The sequence below is a fragment of the Grammomys surdaster genome, unplaced genomic scaffold (assembly GCF_004785775.1).
Source record: "Grammomys surdaster isolate TR1022 unplaced genomic scaffold, NIH_TR_1.0 1162, whole genome shotgun sequence".
NCBI classification, from domain to species: Eukaryota; Metazoa; Chordata; class Mammalia; order Rodentia; family Muridae; genus Grammomys; species Grammomys surdaster.
Genome location: NW_021605581.1, coordinates 902787 through 926966, shown reverse-complemented (window position 1 = coordinate 926966; position 24180 = coordinate 902787). Strand labels below are relative to the sequence as shown.

Sequence of the window (24180 nt, the reverse complement as noted above, 5' to 3'; positions counted from 1 at the left end):
TAGAATGCAAAGAACTAACCAAGTTCTTTGAAATCATATTATATACCATAGTAAAATGAAATAGGAAACATTTGAAAACTTTTCATTTTATACTTTTTATTTCTACCATTTGCTTAACTGAACGCATGCTGTGAAGTAAGTAGCAGATATAAAAGTGAGTATCCATTACATAACTAGAAGTACCTTTAGTGAATCAATTACTTTGGTTATTTAATTTCCTACTACTGATCATTTTCAACAAATTTCAGTGAATGGCTCTGCCCATTAAAGAAAGAATATGCGCAGCACTGGGTAAAATATAGCTTAGAACTGTAGTATTTAATATTAACTGTTAACAGAATTTAGCTTTACAAAAGACCACACATGGTATGTTCTCATTGATAAGTGGGTATTAGCCTAAAAGCTCAAAATACCCAAGATACAATTCACAGACTATGTGAAGCTCAAGAAGAAGGAAGAGCAACGTGTGGATGCTTCAGTCTTTCTTAGAAGGGGGAACAAAATACTCATGGGAGTAAATACAGAGACAAAGTGTGGAGCAGAGACTGAAGGAATGGCCATCCAGAGACTGCTCCACCTGGGTATCCATCACACATACCTAAACACTATTGTGGATTCCAAGAAGTGCTTGCTGACAGCAGTCTGATATAGCTGCCTCCTGAGAGGCTCGGCCAGAGCCTGACAAATACAGAGGTGGATGCTCCTAGCCAACCACTGGACTGAGCACAGGGTCTCCAATGGAAGAGTTAGAGAAAGGACTGAAGGAGCTAAAGGGGTTTGCAACCCCATAGGAAGAACAACAATATCAACCAACCAGACCCCCCACTCCAGAGCTCCCAGGGACTAAATCACCAAACAAAGTGTACACATAGAGGGACCCATGGCTCCAGCCGCATATGTAGCAGAGGATGACCTTCTTGGGCATCAATGGAAGGAGAGGTCCTTGGTCCTGAGAAAGCTTGATGCCCCAGAGCAGGGGAATGCCAGGGTGGGGAGGCAGGAGTGGGTGGATGGGTGCGGATGTACCCTCACAGAAGGAGGGGCAGGAGAGTGGGATAGGGGGTTGCAGAGGAGAAACCAGGAAAAGGGGTAATATTTGAAATGTAAATAAATAAAATATCCAATAGAAAAAATTGTAATAGTTAAAATGGGAATCTGGTTAAAATTGTAGACCTGAAATCACACATACAACCAACTACCTTCAAAAGATAATAAAGAATTAAAAATATATTAACATGAACTCCCAAAATGCTCATTTTAGAAATTCAAGAACAAAGATAAAGTGGGAGATGGGGTGTCAATTACTTCCGTTTCAGTATTTTTGTTTGTATATAATACTGGGCAATATGAAGTAACAGAAAAAAATTTTTCCTTGACTAGTGTCCAAAAACCTCTTTGATGGCCCCAAACTGCTTGTCGTATCTGATAAATATGCCATAAAATTTCAAAAATTATAGTTTAAAATGTTAGTGTTTTAGGGACTGAAGAGATAGGTCAGCAGTTAAGACTACTTGTTCTTCAAGAGGATCCAAGCTTAGACCCAGTGTCCTCACACTGAGAAGCTCACAGACACTTATAACTCTAGCTCCAGGGTAACCAATGACTTCTTCTGGCCACCGAGGTAATCCACACCCATGCACTCACAGATGCATGTGCATGTATGTGTACATACATATGCACAAATAAATGAATAAACATATGTTTTAAATGTATTTTTAGGTTTTTTTTTTTTTAAGTTAGAAAGTTGAGGGGAATTCAATAGCTGCTCTGGCAATGGATTACATCCAAAGACCTTCTAGGTCTATGTGATCCAGCTAGAATCACTCTGGATTACAGTATAATCTGGCTGGAATACAGATATGTGCTTAGTACACACTTCTAATGCCTAACAATGAAGGTAAGGTTAGTTTGTAGAAGGAAGCAGCCATGTTTGCAAGTGATATCTAATTGAGGGGCACACAGAGTGATGAATCAGAAAAGATTTAACAGAATGTGTCACAGATAGGATACACTCAACTCTCCCAAGAACAGCACAGAAAAGAGAGGCTACTTAAGAGCAACACAGAGAGAGAAGAGTGTTGTGTGTGGCAGTTCTAGTGGGACAGTTTACAAAGACAGGTAGCAGAGAGAACAAGCTAGACACTGGTGAAGACAGGAGCCAGAGAATGAGAAAAGGCTAGAAGATGAGAACAGATTGCCACAGTTAATATAAGGCCAAGCATAACAATTCATTAAGAAGCCAAGAGAAGACAAATTGAATCAGTCATCTTGGAAGACTAGATTGTAAGAAGGCTAGAAGCTTCCAGGCCTAGGCCTAGGAATAGTTAGAATAGAGGGAAAAAAAATGTTCTGGGCTCTCACAGTTTGGATATGGCTCTCATCTCATCCCTCCATCTGAGGAAAAAAAAGCAACATTTATAAGAATGAAAACAGATTAATTTTTTACTTGTAATTCTGGCCCAGGGTAAAGAGGGGCCATATCTGGTAATGGAAAGATGAAAATTTTATAAGTGTAATAAAAGCAGAACTTTAGATCATAATTAGAAACCATAAGTTATAACCATAAGGCTGGACCTGCTCTGTCATTTAGAGCTAGTAAATTATTTATGTTCAAGCTTACAAAAATTCAATAATGTATTTCAACCAAATAATTCTTATAGAGCTTCAAAATGCCCATTTCCTATGAATAAACCTACAAATGAGTTACTATTCAATAATGGTGTAAACAGACAATGAACTAGAAAGAGAACATAACCATGACCAAAATAACCATTCTGTTAGGTTATTTAACAAAATAAGCTAGAAGTCTTTAAAATATATAGTATCCAGACAGGTCATTATAAAAAGAAAACAAATTTTCTTTGTGACAACAGAAACAAAGGGCCCTAACAAAATATCTATTAGTAAATAGAATCCACCCTAAGTAAAGGAAAACAAACCATGTTCAAGTAAAGGGTTTTTTTTCCATAGGAATTTAAACTGGTTCAAAAGTGGGGGTAGAAAATATACTATATATACAGACTAAGAACCATCATGTGATTACCTTAATAATTATAGAAAGTATATAACAAAATTTATCATCCATTTATGGTTTTTAAAAAAGCTACATGATAGCCGGGCAGTGGTGGCGCATGCCTTTAATCACAGCACTTGAGAGGCAGAGGTAGGCGGACTTCTGAGTTTGAGGCCAGCCTGATCTACAGAGTGAGTTCCAGGACAGCCAGGGCTATACAGAGAAACCTTGTCTCAAAGAAAAACAAAAAACAAAAAACAACAACAACAAAAAAGCTACACAAACTAGAAATAGAATTAAACTTTTCTAATCTGATAAAACAAAAACAACTGGACCGCTAACATCAGATGCAAGAATAATATCTCAATGTTTATCCCACCTACGATCAAGAACAACATATTGGTATCTGTCCTTACTTCTCACATTCTTAAGTCATAATCAGACAAGAAAGTGAAATAAGAGATGTACAGAAAGTAAAAATAATAATTATTATTTTGCTGTTCACAAATAAAGATGATTTAAACAATTATATGGAAGAAGTCAAAGAACTCCCAAAAGTGTCACCAGTCTACAATAAATGACACATAAAAACAAATTGTACTTCTATATACTTGCCAGAAAAAAATGCAAAATTAAACTTTTAAGGTTCATGTAAAATAGTACTGAAGAATACTAAATAGTAAAAGATTACTCTAACAAAGTATGTATGTGGTATGCATAACAATGCTAAAAGGTAGTAAAGGAGACCTAAATAAATGGAAAACTTACCATATTCATAGAATCAAAAGACTCAGTATTGAGGTGTCAACTGGTTCCAACCAGATTTAAAAGTACAATGAAATGTTAATGAATACACCAGCAAGCTTTCTACACAAATCAAACAGCTAATTTAAATAGCTTTGAAAATGTAATGGTAAAATATATATATATATCAAATCTAAAAACTCAAAGTAATTTAAGATTTACTACAAAACTACTGTAATCATGACAGGTATTATTAGTGAAAATACAAACAAATAAGATACAACAGAAATCAATCAGACACACACACACACACATACACACAAAATCCACATATAGTGTCAGTCAACTGACTTTCAACAAGGATCAAGGTAATCCAATGGGAAAAAAATCATATTTTCTGTGAAAGATAAAGGATCTGGATACCAATAAGTAACATCAAAAAAGTTAAACTTGATCTCCGACTTAGAACCATTCACAAAAATTAAGTTGAAATAAATTTTAGTTCTAAATAAAGGCTAAATCCCTAAGATTCTGGAAGAAAACATAGCACAAGATTTTTATCACCTTGTACTGACCACAAATTTATCAGATATTTATAAATTATAAAAGATAAACATTTCAAAATTTAGTATTTCTGCTCTTTGTAAGACATAACTGAAAGAAAATACTAGAAAGGACAACTAATAAGGGATGTGGATCTAGAATACATAAACAACTCAGTAAAGTAAGCAATGTAATTTTTGAAAGAGCTAAAGCTAGACATTCTACCACAGAAGATACACAGACAGCAAATGTAGGGTGATAGGATGTTCACCATTAGTTACCACCAGGAAAATGCCATTAAAACTTTAATAGATTTGGCTATATAGCTGAACATATACAATTTAAAAGCAAGAAATATTGTGAGTTTTAAAGACTCATTAATGCTCAAACAAACTCACTTGGTAAGTAACTATAGCGCTCCTCTCAAAGAAAAACATATACTGACTTGTCTTACATCCTGATGTTTATCTACCCCACTAGATTACATATACCCTAGAGAAGTGAAAATATATATATATACCCATGCAGCCTTTGTCATAATCACAAGAACTGTGAATGTCAATGCCTACTGTCAAAAACCCTGGGAATCCTCAGCAATGAAAATGGACTAGCTACTGATGAATGTAGTGAAAGTACAAGAGCAGAGGCACCAAACACACCACACTACACACTCTATAGCTTAGCTACATGTCATTCTGAAAACTGCAAACTACAAGAGCAACAATCAGATCAGTAGTTGAGAATGCACTGAAGTGAAGTCACTTACTCCAAAGAGGATGCAGTAATGTTTCATTGATGAACTGCTTCACTCTGGATTGTGACAATGACTAAAACTTTTTTTTTTTCAAGCTAAATGTACTTCATAAGAGATTTTTTTACTATGTATCTCCTACATAAATTCACCTTTGCAAGGAAGGTGCTTTTATGACAGTGTGATATAAATCTTTTAGCTGACTCTCAATCCAGTCAAGCTGACAATCAAGATTAATCATCACACTGACTTAATAGATAAGATTAAAATCCAGTATGTTGGGGTCCCCAATGGAAGAGTTAGAGAAAGGACTGAAGGAGCTGAAGAGGTTTGCAACCCATAGGAAGAACAACAGTATCAACCAACCAGACCCCCCAGAGCTCCCAGGGACTAAACCGCCAACCAAAAAGTACACATGGAGGGACCCATGGCTCCAGCTGCATATGTAGCAGAGGATAGCCTTGTTGGGCATCAATGGGAGGAGAGGCCCTTGGTCATGTAGGCTCGATGCCCCAGTGTAGAGGAATTCCAGGATGGGGATGTGGGAGTGGGTGGATGGGTAGGGAACACCCTCATAGAAGCAGGGGTAGGGGGATGGGATAGGGGATGGGGGGGAGGGCGGGAAAGGGGATAATATTTGAAGTGTAAATTTAAAAAATATCCAATTAAAAAAAATGGCCTCAGAGGGGATTGCACAGTTTGTTCCAAGAATATCTGGCTTGGCCTTAAAGTCCTCAGTGAAGAGTAGAAGCCTGGTAGTACCACAGATATTTAATTTCTATCTACTGAGGCCTGTGTCTTAAGTCTGTTGTGCAAAAAATAAAAAATAAATAAATAAATAAATAAAAATAAATAAATAAATAAAAATCAATCCAGTGTCTTATTCTTACTTCACTTATTTATTTAAAGGAGTCATGACTTTGAATAACGTAATTTAAAGCAGAAGTCAGTACAGGATTTTGCTCCAGATTTTCTCTCTTGTGTACATAACAGCACTTACTTCACAGGGTAGTTCAGAAAATAAATGGCATGCTTTTTATAAAACATTGCTCTAAATAAGTCAGTGCTTAGTGTGCATATCTGCCACTTTATTTCTTTTAATTGCTTTAAAACACTTTGAAAGTTTCATTCATTTAAAATCAGGTGCTTGCTGTAACTCTAGAGATTTTTAGAAATACTGTAAGTAAGAGTCAGGCTAATTGTTTCACACAATTCTTTCAGAAGATCACAAAAAGTAATGGGAAATTTCTACTTAAGATACTTGATTCTCAAAAGCAAATATCTTATTAAAAACAAATTTCATGGGGCTAGAGAGAAGGCTTGGTGGCTAAGAAAATTCATTGCCCCAACAGAGGACCTAAGTTTAGTTCCCAGCAACCACCTAATGGCTAACAACCATCCCTAACTCCAGTTCTAAAATCTTCTGGCTTTCACAAGTACTGCATGCATAAGGTACAGACACATATGCAGGCAAAACACTAATGTGTCTAAAATAAACAGATTTTAAATAAATTTATTTATTTATTTATTTATTTATTTATTTCATGCTCTGATGTAAATACTGACAGCCAACAGCTGCTTGGAAAAAGACAGCTTACTTCAATGGTAGAGCCCCTCTTAGGTTGTCCCATGAGCATGCAAACAACACTAATTTAACTCAGTAGGCTATATACATATATGGAGATAGAGATGTAGATTACAGATATATACTTACACATCCACTGTGTGTATGTGTGTGTGTGTGTGTATGTGATGTATGCTTGTATGTGTGTACATAGAAAGGTCATACTTACACATGTATGGACATGAAGCAGTTGAGGGGTGAATGTGATCAAAATAAAGTGGACTCATATAGGAAAAACCATAGTAATTTTTTTAAAGGTGTACATAACTACAACTGCTCTTTATAATAATGTAGTTCATCAAGAGATTGGATGCTAAGACTCATTATGAAGGATTCTCACGGTGTAACAATAAACTTCACTGACTCCTTCCTGTCACAATCATTACTACAGCTACTTTCAAACATAGCATCAGAAAACCAATAAAAAAGATTGTGGCTGACAACCTCTGGAGTTCTGAAGTTAGGAAGAGTATGAGAATTCTTTGGCACTTTTCCTGTATTTAAATACAAGGAGAAATGGAAGAGTGCACAACAAAGAAACTCATTCTAAGTTCCTCTTGGTTGTTACTCTTCATTAGTTTTCCAAAAGCTACAATAAGCACAAACTAAGAACCCAAGAGAAGACTCCATTTGCAGCACACTTACGGACAGTGCTTCATTCTCTTTAAGATCCAACCCAAACACATCACGCCGTTTCACTGTGAGGAAGTCAGCATCAGGCCCATCTTCTTCATCATCATCTCTGTCTAAGAACTGCACGGGAACTTCCTTGACCTTCTGTGCCTCCTCAATACTGAGAAGAGATTCAGTGTGAGGCTCTCTTGCTTTTCCCAGATGATCTTCCATTTCTTCATCTTCCGTCTCGTCATCCTGTTCTTCACTATCATCACTAGCCAATCTGTGTTCTGTCTCGTCTAGACTTTTCCCACTTTTGTGAAGGATGGACATTTTCTCACTGAAATAAGCCCGAAATTCTTCTACTTCATCGTTGGTGAGGGAGGGAACCCTGGGCTGAACTGTTGAATCAACGCTAAGTTGATTCTTTACCAATTCTTTGGTGGGCTGTTTCTCCATTTTCTGAAGAAATCTTATCCGTGGTGCCACAGCAAGACCAAGGGACCTTCAAAAAGTGAAAATAATTATCTCATTATAGTTGATGGTATGTTTGTGGTATTATGAAAGTTTCTCCACAGATCTATGTCCAAGGCTTTTTGTAAAAAATAAATCCCTCTAAGACACATCAATTCTGACAGATTAAATGATCCAAAAGACAAGCCAAAATGAACTGAGTACTTGTCCAGAAAATGCTTTAGACACCTCATTCTCCTTCCAGAGCTGATATAGTATGAAATAAAGAGCACTCAAATAGAAACAAGATGATCACAGTTCATGTACCAGACCCAATTTCAAATTCAACTCTCAGCTTCCTCACAACATAGAAAAGAGATGCCAATTAACTGCATGAAAGTACTTTGAAAAATATATGCTACTACATAAACTGGAAAAGGCATGGCTGCGGTATGGAAAACAGCTATTTTCAAAGAATAGAGCATAATACATATACCATCATCCCTGCCTCAAATCCCACTTCTGAAAAACAGGCATAATCACAGCTATAAACATGCATTTTTCTTTTAAAAGGAGCTAAAAGAAGGGACTCTTGTTATTTTTTTTGTTTTTCCACCTTTAGAACAAGATTTTATTTAAGATTGGTTGTTTTCTTACACAATCAAAGCCAACAATTTTCACTAAACTCTCACTGGTATATAGAAATACAAGTTTTAAAAAAGTAAAGGTTAAGTGAGGCATTGTGGCCATTTGCTCTTTAATCCCAGCCCTCAGGAGGCCGGAGCAGGCAGATGAGTTAAAGGACAGCCTTATCTACATGGCAATCACATGTGTGTGTGTATCTCCAGGTCTGTCAAAAAAAATGCTTATAAATAAATAAAATAAATAAATAAATGGCAGCTTTAACCATTTTTCCCTATATAATGCACAACAAACGCTGAGAAGTTCAATACTGAAGAGCACAAACTCAGAGATAGAACTGCTGAAGTTCAACATGCACAGCTTTGCCGTTTACTAGTTGTGTGATCTCAAGAACAGTCACCTAACGGTTTTCTTATCTGAAAAACGGAATGGCTGAGAATGCCTACCAAATATAATCATGTTAAAGAGTTAATAAACAGATATAATGAAGCTAAAGTAACAAATATACAACAGTGATAACCCTTCTGCCACTACTGTACTACTGTCGTAATAGAAAGGTTGGGAGAATAGGTTTGTATATACCAGAGGACTTCTCGTAATACAGTACAGTGACATTTATACTTCTTAGGAACTAAAACCTTAATTCCTTGAAGGGGAGAGAAAGAAAAGAAAAGAAAAGAGAGAGAGAGAGGGAGAGAAAGAAGACGAGAGAAAGAAGAAGAGAAGGGAGGAGGAGGGGAAGGAGGGAGGGAGGGGGGAGGTATGTATATATATGTGTGTGTGTCACACACACACATGTATAATTCTATCATTGAATGCAATGATCTACATATATTGGACACTCAAAAGTACTTCTTCAGTGCATATTTTTAAACCTGATATCTTATTATTTTATTGGATATTTTATTTACATTTCAAATGTTATCCCCTTAACCCATTCTGCCCTCCCCCGGGAACTCTCTATCCCATCCCCCCTCCTCCTGCTTCTATGAGGAAGAGTCCCCACCTACCTCCCCACCCTCAAATTTCCCCACACTTGGGTGTCCAGCCTTCATGGGACCAAGGATCTCTTTTCCCACCTATGCTGAAAAGGCCATCCTCCCTTACATATATAGCTAGAGTCATGGGTAGCCTCCCTATGTGCTCCCAGGCTGGTGTTTTAGACCCTGGGAGCTCTGGTCGGTTGGTAGTGTTGCTCTCCTCATGGGGCCACAAACCCTTTCAGCTCCTTCAGTCTTCTCTCTCACTCCTCCACTGAGAACCCCTTGATCAGTTCAATGGTTAGCTGTGAGCATCCGCCTCTGAATATGTCAGACTCTGGCAGACCTCTAAGGAGACAGCTATATCAGGCTCCTGTCAGCATGCACTTCCTGACATCCACACATAACAACTGCTTTAGCTATCATAGGCTTCGAGAAGAAATACACCTCAAGAAACTTATACATCTGAATATAAACATAAACTAAAAAACAGTTAAACTATACTGATCACTTAAGTGTAACATAATTGTTTACCTTCTCTAAAACCTCACCAAAAGCAAGTAGTTTGATATGACTTCTAATTATGTTCCTGCAATATTTAAAACCTGTGCCCGTCATTTGTGAATATTCTAGCTGCAACAACCAAAATAAAAACCACTGAAGTTCACATAGAATACAAAAGTAGCTAAAAAGCCTAGTCTTTGTGTGATATTAAAAATGATGAAACTAGGAGCTGGTAAATAAACATAAGGAAGCAAGAGTATGTTATCCATGACACATGGCGTTCCACACATTACTAAAATAGTAATGCTAACACTGTCCTACACTGTTACCTAACACAAGGGTTTTAAAATATTACAACTGACAGATTATGTTATATTAAGCATATAATCTAACACAGAATAGAAAACAGCAGCTTACCAAGGCCATTTTTTTTGTTATAATGGGGAAGTGGAAAGGATACAAATACATTGAACTCTCTGGTATGAAATCCTAATAAAATCTTTTTTTTTTTTTTTAGTTTTCTTTATCAAACTTAATCTGAAAGAAAAGGTACTCAAATTCCTAGAAAACAAGCTAAACATACAGACCTTGCCTAAAACATCCTTATCTGGGAAACCTAAGACAGACAATGAAGTATGAAGACACTTAAGGGTACTTCTAAACGATCTTGTCAAGGAGCATTTTCCATAGATAAGACTCCCTCAAAAAGAACTGATTTTACTCCTTTACCTTAAAAGGTTATTTGTGTTTTGTAATCTCTCAACTATTCAAGCAAAATCAGTTAGTCATTCCTTATCTGTCAACCTGAGTTGCGAATCTTGCAACAATAACTACAAGTGACCATAAGAGTAGCAAGACAAAAAAAACTTCAGAACTTACAAATATGAACCTTCCTGACAACAACTAAATATGGGATAATTTTCCAGAGTTCATTTAATATACTTCTCTGCAAATTTTCAATGAACAGAAGTGATCTAAATTAGGGCTTAGAGGCCACACCTGGGACAGTCCCTCTAGCTTTATTACGGCTATGTTATCAATACTTACAGTGCATATTCAGTAATAGGTAACTTGCTCACATTAAAGACTTCTTTATCCTTCATAAGATATACTGAACGTATGTAGGAGACAAAACACTGTAAAATAAAAAGCACAAGGTAATAAAAGTTGAAGATTAAACTAAACCAAAATAGAAAACTACATAGTAGTGAAGAAAATTCAGTAGCAGTGAAAAAACACAAAGCACATCAAGAAAACTGTATTTTGCATGCAAAGAAAAATAAACCATTACAACGGTAACATTAGAAAAGATTTTTCATTTTATTCCACCAGTCCAAGACAATAAGAAGTATCACCTCGGCTGGGCATGGTGGTGTTTTGCCTATGATTCCAGGACTTAGGAGGGAGAGGCAAAGAGACTAGAAGTTCAAGGCCAAACTACATGAAGTCTTAACTTCAAAGGAGAAAATTCATACTTTTACTCAACTTCCCAAAATCTACTGAATATTAATTAGTAATACTCAATTATAATAAGATGCAATGGGGACAGCACCGGCAATGGAATAATACAGATAGAGTGTCTATACTGATTGCATATATTATTAGCTGAGGAAACACCATTTTTCTAATGACAATATTCTTATCAATCAAAAAACATAAATGTCTACAAGACACTGTTATGCCAATGAGAACATTTACATAGAACACCCAGAATATCTTCTGAAATAGAGTAGACAAAAATAAACGCTTTTTGTTGGTAATATTACTGTAGCAGTCAAAAATTAAGTTTTCAACAAAATAGAATTTCACTATAATAAATGAGCCAAACTGACAGACTGTTTTCCCTTTTTATTATAATTTCAAATAATTATATATATAATATATACATATTATATACATATTACTATCATCCTGAAAATTCTTACTTCCATTTTTTTTACATAAAACTATGCTTATGACAGAGCTATGTCATCCTGTTCCTATCTGTTTATAAAATAAATAGATAATAGATACATCTAAGCAATTACTTTTACTTTAAAGATAATTTTTATGAGGCTGGGGAGATGGCTCAGTCAGTAACGTACTGGCCACACAAGAATGAGAACTTGAGTCTGAATCCCCAGCATCTACACTAAAAGGCTAGGCATACAAAACGTGCCTGTAATCCCAGCACTGGGGAGCCAGTAACAGAAGGATCCCTGCACCATGCAGCCCAGCTAGGCTAAGTCTAGCCTGATGTATAGCTCCAGGTACAATAAAAGATCTTGTCTCAAATAATAAGGTAGAGAATGTTTGAAGAAGACATCCATAATTGACCTCTGGCCTCCATACACATGTATGCACACCTATATATACACATGCATACACAAGAATGCATACAGTATACACATATAATTTTTATAAAGTGTATTTTAATCCTTTTGTCCATATCTCTTAAACTTTACATTTTCTTCTGCATCTCTACGTTTACTTAATGTAATGTAGAAAAGAAATTAATCTTTTCTACCCAACAAATCTCCCAACAAACCATTTTCTGTCTCCATAGGCATTTAAAAAAAAATGGAGTTTGTTCAATGGTATTTTCTCCTGCAATCATCCACAAGAAATAGCACCCTGCTTATAGGTTTTGTTCCATCCAGATTATAATCAAAAGCTAGAAAGCCATTTTTCTGAAACCAAACATCCTGATGGTGCCGGGAACACAGCCATTCTACTAACCCATGTATGACAGCAACAAGTCACACTGCTTATTTCAGTGTGCTACTCTATAATCTTCACTCTTAGAGGCTCATTTTCCGTATGCACAAACCAGGAAATATCCTTTCAGCATTTTGTATCTCCTGGTCACTAAACAACTGACCTGCTAGTCATCACAACACTACCAGTACCATGTGGATTTTCATCTCTAACATTTCTCCTGATCTAAAGATTACTTAGTCTGACGTGCCACTCCAGAGTGTGCACACATTACAAAATGTACATCCTAAGGAAAATGTGTAAGTGGAGGCAGTTTCTTAAGACTTTTTTAGTTCAGAAAAGCAATTCAAGAATATTAAGATTCAAATTTCATTTCTGAAGATAATTTGCAGAATTCTATGCCACTTAGAAATTTAGCCTAATACAGAGAATATTAATCTTCTAGTCAGTAAATGCAATCAAACTTACAACAATTTCATTGAGAAAGGAAGTTAAGTTTATTAAGTATACTAGATACCAGGCTGCTTCAAATATGAAAATCATCTTAGAATTTCCTCATTGCCTCCAATAAGATTATACACAGGTAAATATTAAGAAGCACTTCTTAAAATTAATAAGTAATCTATATAAAACTTACATTGTTTAAACCATTTAGTTATGGCCATGGAATAAAATAACAGCAGAAATTGATAAAATATAACTTCCATTCCAAAAACAAATACTGAATTTAAAATTTACTTACCCTTTGAGCTCTTTCTTTTAAATCTTGATCTTGAGCTAAAAATGATTCTAATTTTTTCTGAACATCAATAAGTTTTTCTGGATTGATTCTTTTAATAAAAAAAAATAATAGTTAAACTAAAACAGCATTCTCATTTTTACAAAACAGAAAATAATACATAGCATTTTCTTATGCCCCCTCATTTGACTTTTAAGTATTTAACATATTTCTCATCTATGGATCAATAATAACACAGGAAGAAGAAAATGACAGGACAGTAAATTTCTCCAAGCAAATGATGAGGAAGAGAAGGTTATCTATACTATTCATCTATATTAACATCATTATTAGCACAGGCTACTTCTTAATTTAATAAAGCTAAAAAGTAGACATCCATGGGACATAAATTAATAAGATGAAATTCAATGTCATTTTTGCAAATGTTTCTTTTTAAATCATATATAAAATCTATTTCAAGTAATTAAGTATCTAAGACATAAAAACTGTTTACCTATTTAAAATTAAATATATCAGAAATATTAAATTTTGCTTAACTAGGCTATAGCAAAGAATCTACATTTCACAAGAGACTATTTTTTTTTCCTAACTTCAAACTGAATTATTACATTACTCAAATTCTAGAGTTGTAACAAGGAAACAAAAAGTATAAACACAGCTGTTTCTCCTTTATTATTAGAGAAAATTTTCAAAACATACAAAGTTACTAGCTTCAACAATTCAATTTATGGTCAATTTTTATCTTCTATATTCTTAACCAGTCCTGCCACTATCTTAGTCCAAATTACTTTTACACAAATCAAGCTGTTTTTTCAATGTCTCCAATACAAGACTAATAGATTCCACTATGCCCAGTGCACATCATCAATGAGAGGTTATGATCCTTTGAAATGAAAGAATAACCCACAAAAAAAGATTTCATTCAAGAAATATTCTTTCAATACACAATGCCCCTTGTAACTAGGAAGTTTTTTCTCTTATTTTTTTTTTCTGCTGTTTTCTGCAAAATTATTTCAATATTTTTTTTAAACATGTCAGGGCTGGGGAGATGACTTGGTTGGTAAAGTGCCTGCCACACTTGCATAAGTATCTAAGTTCAGTTCTTCAGAGACATTGTAGCATATTCCTGTATCCTCAGCCCTTTTGGGGAGGATGCAGAGAGATCAAAGACAGGTGGTACCCTAAAACTCATTGGCTAGGCTGCCCTGGTAGCCAAACTGATGAGCTTCGGGATCAGAGACAGACAGGCACATACGCACATACCACAAATACACCACACACACAAACAACATTAACAACATATACACAGGTTGATCTCAGCATTTGGGAAGTGGAGACCAGAGACCCTATCTCAATCAACCAACCAACCAATCAATAAATAATTCTATAGCATGACCATGTCTGGTTCAACCTTCATTCAATAGGCAAATTAATATAATGCATCAGATCAGTATAGGTAAGTAATAAATTATATGTTATTTATAAACTAGAAATAAAAAACTTCAAAATAAAAAATGTCTTTTCTTTAAAAGAGGAAGAGGAGGAACAACAAGACTAGAGCTAACATCATCCTTAATATAAATGAGAACCTTCTAGTTTTCCCACTAAAATCAAGAACAAAGCAGGGGGTACTGGAGAAATAGCTCTACAGTTAAGAGCAATAAACAATCTTTAAGAAGATTTAGATTCAATACTCAATACCCAAATGGCAGCTCACAACCATCTATAATTCCAGAGCCAGGGGATCTGACATCCTCTTCTGGTTCCCACTAGGACCAGAAGCACACAGCACTAAGGACATATATGCAAGCAAAACATCCAACTAAATAAAATGACAAAGGAAAAGAACAAAGCAGAAAAATCTGCTTTTCAATGTAGTAAGTCAAAAGAAAAAAAATTAAAGGCATACTGATTGGAGAAGAAAAAATAAACTGTACTTGTTTGAAGATGAAATGATTGATGACCTACTTAGAAAAATCAAAAGAAAGGAACAAAATGCTCAGGGAACTAATAAAAACTATAACAAGGCTTCAGAATGCAAATACACCAAAGGCTTTTCTGTTTACCAGACATGAGACAGCAAAAACTAAAGCTGCAAGGAAAGAAGAAGGACTTCTGGGACAGGACTCTAAGAAAGTGTGAGCAAGATCTACAGAAAGAAAACCAAAAACTCTGATGATAGAAATCAAACAAGAACTACAATTTTTCAGTTTCTGGAAAATTCTGTCTTGTCAAGGTTTCAATCTGTTTCACACTTGCTCTGCAGATTCAATGTAATACCAATCCAAATGCCAGCCAGTTATTTTATGGATATCAATAAACTGATTCCAAACACAAGCTGCAGGGCTGTCATGCTCCAATCTCAAGACTTAATATAAAGCAATAATCAAGACAGGATAGAAATTGGCAAAAGAACAAACCAAGAAGAATGGAGCCCAGAAAAATATAGCCACATGTATAGTCAACAGATCTTTGACAAAGAAACCACAGCAGCACAATGGAACAAAGTTAGTCTTTCTAATAAATGGTATCAGAACTGGTCATGTAAACACATAAATACAACACATACTTTTATTTCAACATGAATCACAGATATAAATAAAAGACAGAAACGGGCTCAGGAGACGACTAAATGGGCAAAATATTACACAAAAGGAAAATCTGAGTTTGGATCTCCAGCACCAACTTGATGAAACGGACCCAAGTCATACACACTGGAATCTGGGGATGGAGTTGAGGAAGAAACAGGCAGACCTGAGGAGCTTGCCAGGCAGCCAGGTTCAGTTAAAGATCTTATCTCAAAAAAATAAGGTAGGAAAGTCATTGAAAATGACACCTTGACATCCACCTCTAGTGCATAAACACACACACAGACACACACACAATTTCTAGCAACTAACAGCAGAAAACGTAGATGACTTCTAGTATGGCAATGACATTAAATGCAAAAGTAAAGGGCTAATCCATGAAATTTTTCATTAACTAGACTAGACTTCATTAAAACTGGGAGCATCAAGCTCAGGCATTCTCTCTCTGCTCCCTAGCCCACCATCAGAAGAGCTGCTCTGCTCTGCTCTGCTCTGCCATACCTCCTTGCCAACACAACCTCTGAAACCATGAGCCAAAGTACTTCCTTAAGTTGGATCTCTACTACTTACAGTGAAACAAGAGAGACCTTCGTATGAACTCGAGACTCTAAGTGACACTGATATGTCAACTTTGGATGAAGATACTGGAGGAGACTGCATGTGTGGGGTTGGGAATGTGGAGCAACTGTACTTTCCTCCACATTTGCTGTGAGCATAAAACTTCTCCATACAATTTCTTTCAAGTCCTTTATTTTCCCCTCTAAATCAGAAACCAGATGGTCAAATAGCTTAGGAGGAAGAAGGAAAGAAGTGCAGGCAATAAGCACAATGACGTCATGCTATCACTCCTAACAGCCGTAGATGAAATAGCAGCTCTTACTTGATCTCCTTCACGGGTACTTTCTTCTGGAGAAGCTGCTGCACCATCCCTTGTTCTTCTGAGGGTAGTAAAATTAATAAAGCTTCTCCATCCTCTTTGTACCTAAAAACAAAGTTTTAAATGTATCAATACAATATCTGCTTTAATGTATCAATACAATATCTGCTTTAATGTATCAATACAATATCTGCTTTAATGTATCAATACAATATCTGTTTTAATGTATCAATACAATATCTGCTTTAATGTATCAATACAATATCTGCTTTACATTTAAGAGTAAAATGAGTAGACGACAGGAAGTCAAGGTCACTTCATTAGGAAGCTAGAAAAACCTGCTGTTAATATTCTGTGATGTCAGTAAAGTAGGGTTCTGGCTGTCTTGCTTCAAATTCCAATCACCTGCTATAATTCCCACTGTCTTTAAGGCTGTACCTCAATAGTAGAGCTAGCATCTAAAACAAAGTTGTTAAACAAATTTCATCTTTTGAGATGGAGGTCTCAATATTATAGCCAGGGATGCCTTTGCTTTTGTATGTAGCCCATGCTGGCCTCAGGCAATAACAGGCTGAACTCCAAAAGGGATACTTTAAAACAGGTCCATACAGATATAACAAGGACGCTATTTTCACTGAAGCCACAATAGTATTATGACAAAATTATTTATTAATCATGGCAACCAAGTACACTGAAGAAATCAATTTGTCAGGACTAATAACATTTGCCCATAAGTTCTAAAACAGGAGGCTAAGGCAGAAGAATTGCTACAGATTCAAAGCAACATTGAACTATGCAGTAAAACCCTGTCTTGGGAAATCAAAATATATAAATCAGTTCATCTTCCTACAGATTTTGCTGGTACCTTTAAAATAAAACTTTTCAGAGCAGTGTAAAGGAATGGGCCCCCTCAGGTAAAAACCATCAATCCTGGTAACTGGTCTCATCTCATCTAAAGCCATACCTTCAAAACTCTGTAGTGACACAGGCCAAAGGCTTTCTAAAGTACTGAAGTTGCTTGGGCTGCTTGAATACAATTTACTAACATGACAGTGTAGGCTGGTACACATAAGCAACAAAACGGAAATCAGATAGGATATTTAGGGAATTTTTCAGGTACACAAAAGAAAACATAATCTCAAAGGATTCTTTAAACTCATGCTATAAAATCTGAGGGGCGCATTTTTATAACTGACCAAATAACTATTTACTAAGAAGCTATGACTCAGGAATAAACTAAAGAACACCAAGGAGCAGGTCCCTGTCTTCAAGCAATGTAACACTCATCCTAATCAGAACTGAAAAACACATACAAGCAAGAAACTCAAGACAACAATCAAAGAATGCCAAAAGACAGCCACAGGCAACATGCACCACCAACTCAGAACTTCCAGAGAAAGAATATGACACAGCAGACAGAAGTTCAGGTAGGTCTTGAAGGTAGATAGAAAAGGGAAACTAAGGTGTTCTAAAAGAATGCCATGTCACCATACAGGAAGCCAGACAATATCAGACTGCTTGAATAAAGAAGATCTAAACAAGAGAAGGTCCACAGCAGGATACAAAAATGAACAACCAGAAAGATGACTAAAAAGGTGCTTAGAGCCCAACTGCCACTGCCTTGAACGCCTCTGCAGAGACTCCGTAACACTGTCTGCAAACAGCATTTTATCACTGAATGTTGAAAGGAAACCTGGCTTTAACTAAGAGAATGGGTGCTGGGCGGTGGTGGCCTTTAAATCCCAGCACTTGGGAGGCAGAGACAGGCGGATTTCTGAGTTCGAGGCCAGCCTGGTCTACAGAGTGAGCTGTCTCGAACAAAACAAAACAAAACTAAGAGTATGGTACTGTACTTTTTAGTGTAACAACTAAAGGGAAGCATTTTATCTTACATATTAACTTTAAAACTTAACTCCATTCTAATAGGAAAAAATATATGCATTCCTTGTATGCACAGACTGAAAAAGATTAAATAAAACATACCAAAATGTTAAGCTATTTTACTATAGCTAATTTTTTAAAATCTTATTAATATGCCAGGTGCTGAGATGGTAAGCAAACAGACATTCTGCTGGCTACTAACAAGGCTGAGGCTGAGTGCCTATGAAAACAGGGATTGGAAAGGCCAGCCTGATCTGCAGAGTTCCAGAACAGCCAAGACCATACAAGAAACCCTGTCTTGGTGGGGTGGGGGGGATTATCATAGGGTTTTAAATGTGTTTGTAATATAAAGGAAGCTATAAGAACATAACAGAATTCTACCTAATAGTCTACATATTAAGACAATTTTCCAGAAATAATGACACCTTAAATGAAACTTGAAGAATCAGCAGCTAGTCTAACACTAGGGATAGAGACACATAAGGGACAGCCAAGTTTCACAAAGGATAAAGACAGTATTTCAGAGACCAGTGACTACTTGAATATTTTGTCTTTATTCTTATATAATTTTCTTGTAAACAAGGAAATATGAATATATAGATACTTCTTTATCTAATTATCTGTTGGATCTCAAAAACTAGTTGTAAATACCTTCCTCATTGTTTAAATGGAGAATTGTATGGCTCAAAGTTATTCATCTTCATTTACTGCAAAATAGTATAAATTTTATTTGTTTTTTTTTGGTTTTTTTTGTTTTGTTTTGTTTTTTCGAGACAGGGTTTCTCTGTGTAGCCCTGGCTGTCCTGGAACTCACTCTGTAGACCAGGCTAGCCTCAAACTCTTGAACTCAGAAATCCGCCTGCCTCTGCCTCCCAAGTGCTGGGATTAAAGGCATGCGCCACCACCGCCCGGCCTAATATAAATTTTAAAACATTCCCTTTAGTCACTGGACCAAACCATGTATGGTGGCAGAAGTTATTAGCATATAACATAAAAAGGTGACATCCTAACCAAATAAGATAGCTGACAGACATCAAAACTGCCGTATCTGTAACACCTCTGAGGAAATGTTCAAAGTCGGAGGACAAGGTGAGGCGGTGATACCATGAGTGAACTCAGAAGCAACACAGGCTTTGCTAAGCAAGCATGAGGGAAGAACTGAGTTCAGATCCCCACCATCCAGGTAAAAAGCTAGTTATAAAATGCATGCCTGTACCCAAGTGCTGGGAAGAAGGGGAAACAGGAGAATCTCTTGGGCTCACTGGCCACCAATGTAGAAAAAAAAACAAGACAACAACAAAAAAGAAAATTTTTATAAAACAGCCTAGAAATGATAAAAGCAAAGAATAAAAGGAAAACTAACTAATTGTTCTAACATATCTAAATGTGATAAATAATACAGAAAAGAGAAGGGTGCAAAGGAGTGGATATCCTTGAGGAGGATAACAGAAATAGCCACACAGATAACTGTGGGAAAAGCTTTTTACCAGAAACTAACATAAAATTAAGGCAACAGTGTGTCTGGCACACAAACATAAGCAGTAATAAGATCTGGCCTGTAACAAGGGGGTCCAGGGATGGGGTAAATGGAGAAAGTGTACAGGCCTATCACTGACTGAACTGAGAAGTCCTCACAGGAGTCAGGAAAGATCATTCTGCCTGCTAGATTGAGCAGACCATAGGAGAGTGAGAGCAGAGGAAGCGCCTGAGAAGCATCAGACCTTACTTGCCTCTGTAGCAGCTGTTGCAGCCCAGCTCTTCAATGCTTCACGTTACAAAACAAAGGATTTGCTTTACCCTTTCATTCCGCTTTCAAAGCCTAGTTATCAACAGACATATGCAGAAGGCCACATAAGGAAGCAATTTCCTCTTTGGGAGAAACAGACTAGTAGAAGTTTAAAATTTCCAGCTAAGTGAATTTTTAAGAAAAAGAAATTTCACTTGCAAATACTGTTACTCTCACATACCTAATAAATTCACATTAGGCTTAATTCTTATGGAAATTGTTTTTTCTCTATTATTTCAGATTGCAAAAGCTAAAGACTCTAAAAAAATTCTCAATGATTCCTTAAAATATGAGCATTTTCTCCAAACCATGAACTCTTCCCAATTTAGGAATTTTAACCAATTTCCAGCTTCATACTTCTTGCTAAGATGTATATCAAAAGCATGTGAAATTCAAAAGCTTGGTTATGCTGTCCCCTAGTGGAATCACTTTGCTATCTAAATTAAGCCAATATTTTGAGAACTACAAGCACTCTTGGTACTCTAGAACAGAAAACGGTTATATAAAAACTCCCGTCTTCTACCCTAGCCTCCCTACTACCCATACATAAAGAGCTTATCTGGTATGTGTCTTCTTTCTAATCACAAATTTTCTGTATTTCCAACTGTAAATTTTTAATTTAAAATAAAAGAATTCAAGTTTTTTTTAGAATTCAAAACCTGCAAGCCTTAAAGACAATTGTTTTTAAGCGGCAAAATGTTCTGCAACATGGATCACTATAAACTATCTTCACTCACTTGTCTCAAAAAGGACTTCATTTGTTAAGTAGATTAAGGAAAACTTTTCTTTGTTATAGATTCAGTAAAACAGTAAATGCATGAAAGAAATAAACCTGGACCATCCTTTATTTCTCCTTGGTGAGTCACAAAAAGATAAATAAGCCAGATTCTCCAACTTTAGTAATTTTTCTAGCAAATCCACTTTTTTATATTTATTTATTAATGCTCAATTCCAAAAGCAAACACTTTCTGGCAACAGCCTAACACAGGATTTTTAATTAGTTTCCATTTTTAATTTAGCCGTTATTCAACTCAATTATTCAGTCTCATGGCCCACGAAGCTTTCTCATTATCTCTCAGCCCATTAATGGTCATTTTAAACTGACAGAAAAAAAAGCAAGCATTACATATGCTAACCTTTTCATTGACTATATATCTGAAATAGTCAATTCAGAATTTGTTGCTTATGTATGAAGGGTCACACTTCCACCTTAAAAGATAATGACTATTTAAAAATCACATTAAAATATTCTTTAAAATAGTATTCTCTTATATATATTCCTATGAATATATATATAATGGAATATATATAAAATGAAATACATATATACATACATATATATATACATATATATATATGTATATATATATATGAAATCTCTTCAGACTTAGCATTGCAGTGATGTTCTAAGTCTCTATCTACAACCATTAAGATCCAGTTAATGCTCACCATAACACGTTCTACTACATTGTATTTCCACCACCTTTTCCAAAACTAAAAACCTGAAATACTTTCTTTTCTTGAATCATTTCTTGATATACTGAAACACTTATTAATCTCACATAGAGAAATTTCAAAATACTGCTAAATATATTCTATGAAGGAATCAGTCTCCACTTTTCACATCATGCCACTGGCCCAGGTAAAGGCCTGTAAGCCACTTTCTAGTCCAAAATGTTTACAAGATACCATACATAACCATTCTTATCCAAGACCTAAAGGACCACAAAACTGCAGATGTGAGTGGATGCATGCACCAATTTTTACAAACCACATGCTTACTAACAGGAATTAAGGCATTGGGGAAAAGATTTATACCACCAACTTCCACTAAGACTTCTCAAAAGATCTCACTGTGAAAAATAATCCAAATGTGAACCCAGAAAATTAAGGTCTTCCTTAAGAAACTGGAAACAGGGCTGGTGAGAGGTTTAGTGGGTAAAGGCTCCTGCCACCAAAGCCTGGCAACCGGAGCTCAATCCCTAGAACCCAAGTGAAAGTGGAAAAAGAAAGCTGACCCCACAAAGTTGTCCTCTATCTCCACAGCCATGTCATGTGTGCTCACACATATATCACACACTTATACGCATACATACACAATAGCAATTAAACACACAAGCCGGGCAGTGGTGGCGCACGCCTTTAATCCCAGCACTTGGGAGGCAGAGGCAGGCGGATTTCTGAGTTCAAAGCCAGCCTGGTCTACAGAGTGAGTTCCAGGACAGCCAGGACTACATAGAGAAACCCTGTCTCGAAAAAACAAAAACAAAACAAAACAAAACAAAAAAAGTAAGTATACACACAACATCTGATATTATATGTCCATATCTCTTAGCTCTCAAGAGAAAATAAATTTTAATGGCAAGTCTGTCTCATGCAGTGGTATCTCCACAGAATCTCAACTCTCACTGCTTGTTTAAAAATATGTCATTAATTCCAACTCAGAGACTTCCTTTTGTAACTTCTAAAAAAAAAATCAACCTACTATAAAATGTTTGCCATTACAACGTGTTCCTTCTTTTGTTCTTAAAAGAAATATATTTGAGTTTTTTATTAGTCATATTTGATGGTTGGTCCATGGTATAAATTCAGATCAACCAGAAAACAGACACTCTTAACATTACATAAAAATTAGGAAACATGAAAAACTTTTCATTTCAGCTGAAAATGTCTTTACACATGAAAATATCTATTATTTTCTTCAAAATTAGCTAAAAAACTGAATTAGCTGAAGAAATGAAGAGGGGAAAAGAAGAGAAGGTTTGCAAAGAAAGAAGAAATAAGTTTGCAAAGAAAAAGGATGGGAGAAAGGGAGAAGGGAGAGAATGGAAGGTGGGGAAGGAATGGGCACAGATCAGGTACAAAGATAAAGCGAGCTAGAAAAGTAGTCTTTGTGCAACAAGAACTTAGTCTTTAGGCCTGAAGACCTGCTCCTCCCTGGCAAAAAAGCCTTGAAACCAGAAGCAGATGCTAGTCCAGTTAGGTCAACACCAAACTCCATTAAAAGTACCAAATAATACTGTTTTGATGACAAGGAAAACAGTAAGAAAATGTAAACCAAAGAAACAGTTCAAATACAGCTATTCATAATTAACATAACTTTATTATAATTAACATTTGTTATTTACAATTCTTAGCCATTACAAATACCATATTACAACAGTTTACTGAAATGTTATTCATCTGCTTTCCACATTTTATAGTTATCTTATTTATTGAGGCAGTCTCTTACTGAACCTAGTGAACTCGTCTACTCAACAGACTAGCTGGTCAATAAGCTCTGAGGATCTCCCTGTCTCAACCCAACAGCACTAAAAAAACAGATGAATGTCACTTTCCAAGTGTTTATAGATGAGTACCAGGGATTCAAACTCGGGTCCTCATACATGAATGGCAGGCACTAAGGACCTTACACATGCTAGGACAAGAATTTTTCCACTGAAGTATATCCTTTGTCCTCTTTTAACTTCTATTTAAAGCACGATCTACATTGCCTAGGCATGCCTTGAACTTTAAGATTCTTTGCCTCAGTCTTCCAATCCTCAGCTAAGAACCACCACATCCAGAGTCCATCTCTCTACTTTTTTTAAGATCAACTTCCGAGCAAAGACTTATTAAGGCAAAAGAAGTATTGTAAGGCTTTTGAGAAGCATTGTGACCCAGAAAACTGTTAGCCACTATAAATTTCAGTGCAATCTCAATAATACTAACAATTAAATAATCCTTTTTACTCATTTAGATCC

General features: G+C 35.9%; 1 protein-coding gene across 1 annotated transcript in view; it reads right to left on the bottom strand.

Annotated features, from left to right (window-relative positions):
- Positions 1-24180, bottom strand: part of Ddx10 (DEAD-box helicase 10) — a 142951-nt gene that overhangs the window by 95538 nt on the left and 23233 nt on the right. The window contains exons 10-13 of the mRNA XM_028783611.1: positions 16774-16875; positions 13309-13396; positions 10917-11005; positions 7321-7795 (exon numbers count right to left, since the gene is read on the bottom strand). Of these exons, the coding sequence (XP_028639444.1) occupies positions 7321-7795; positions 10917-11005; positions 13309-13396; positions 16774-16875 (754 nt within the window). The remainder of the gene's footprint in view (positions 1-7320; positions 7796-10916; positions 11006-13308; positions 13397-16773; positions 16876-24180) is intronic.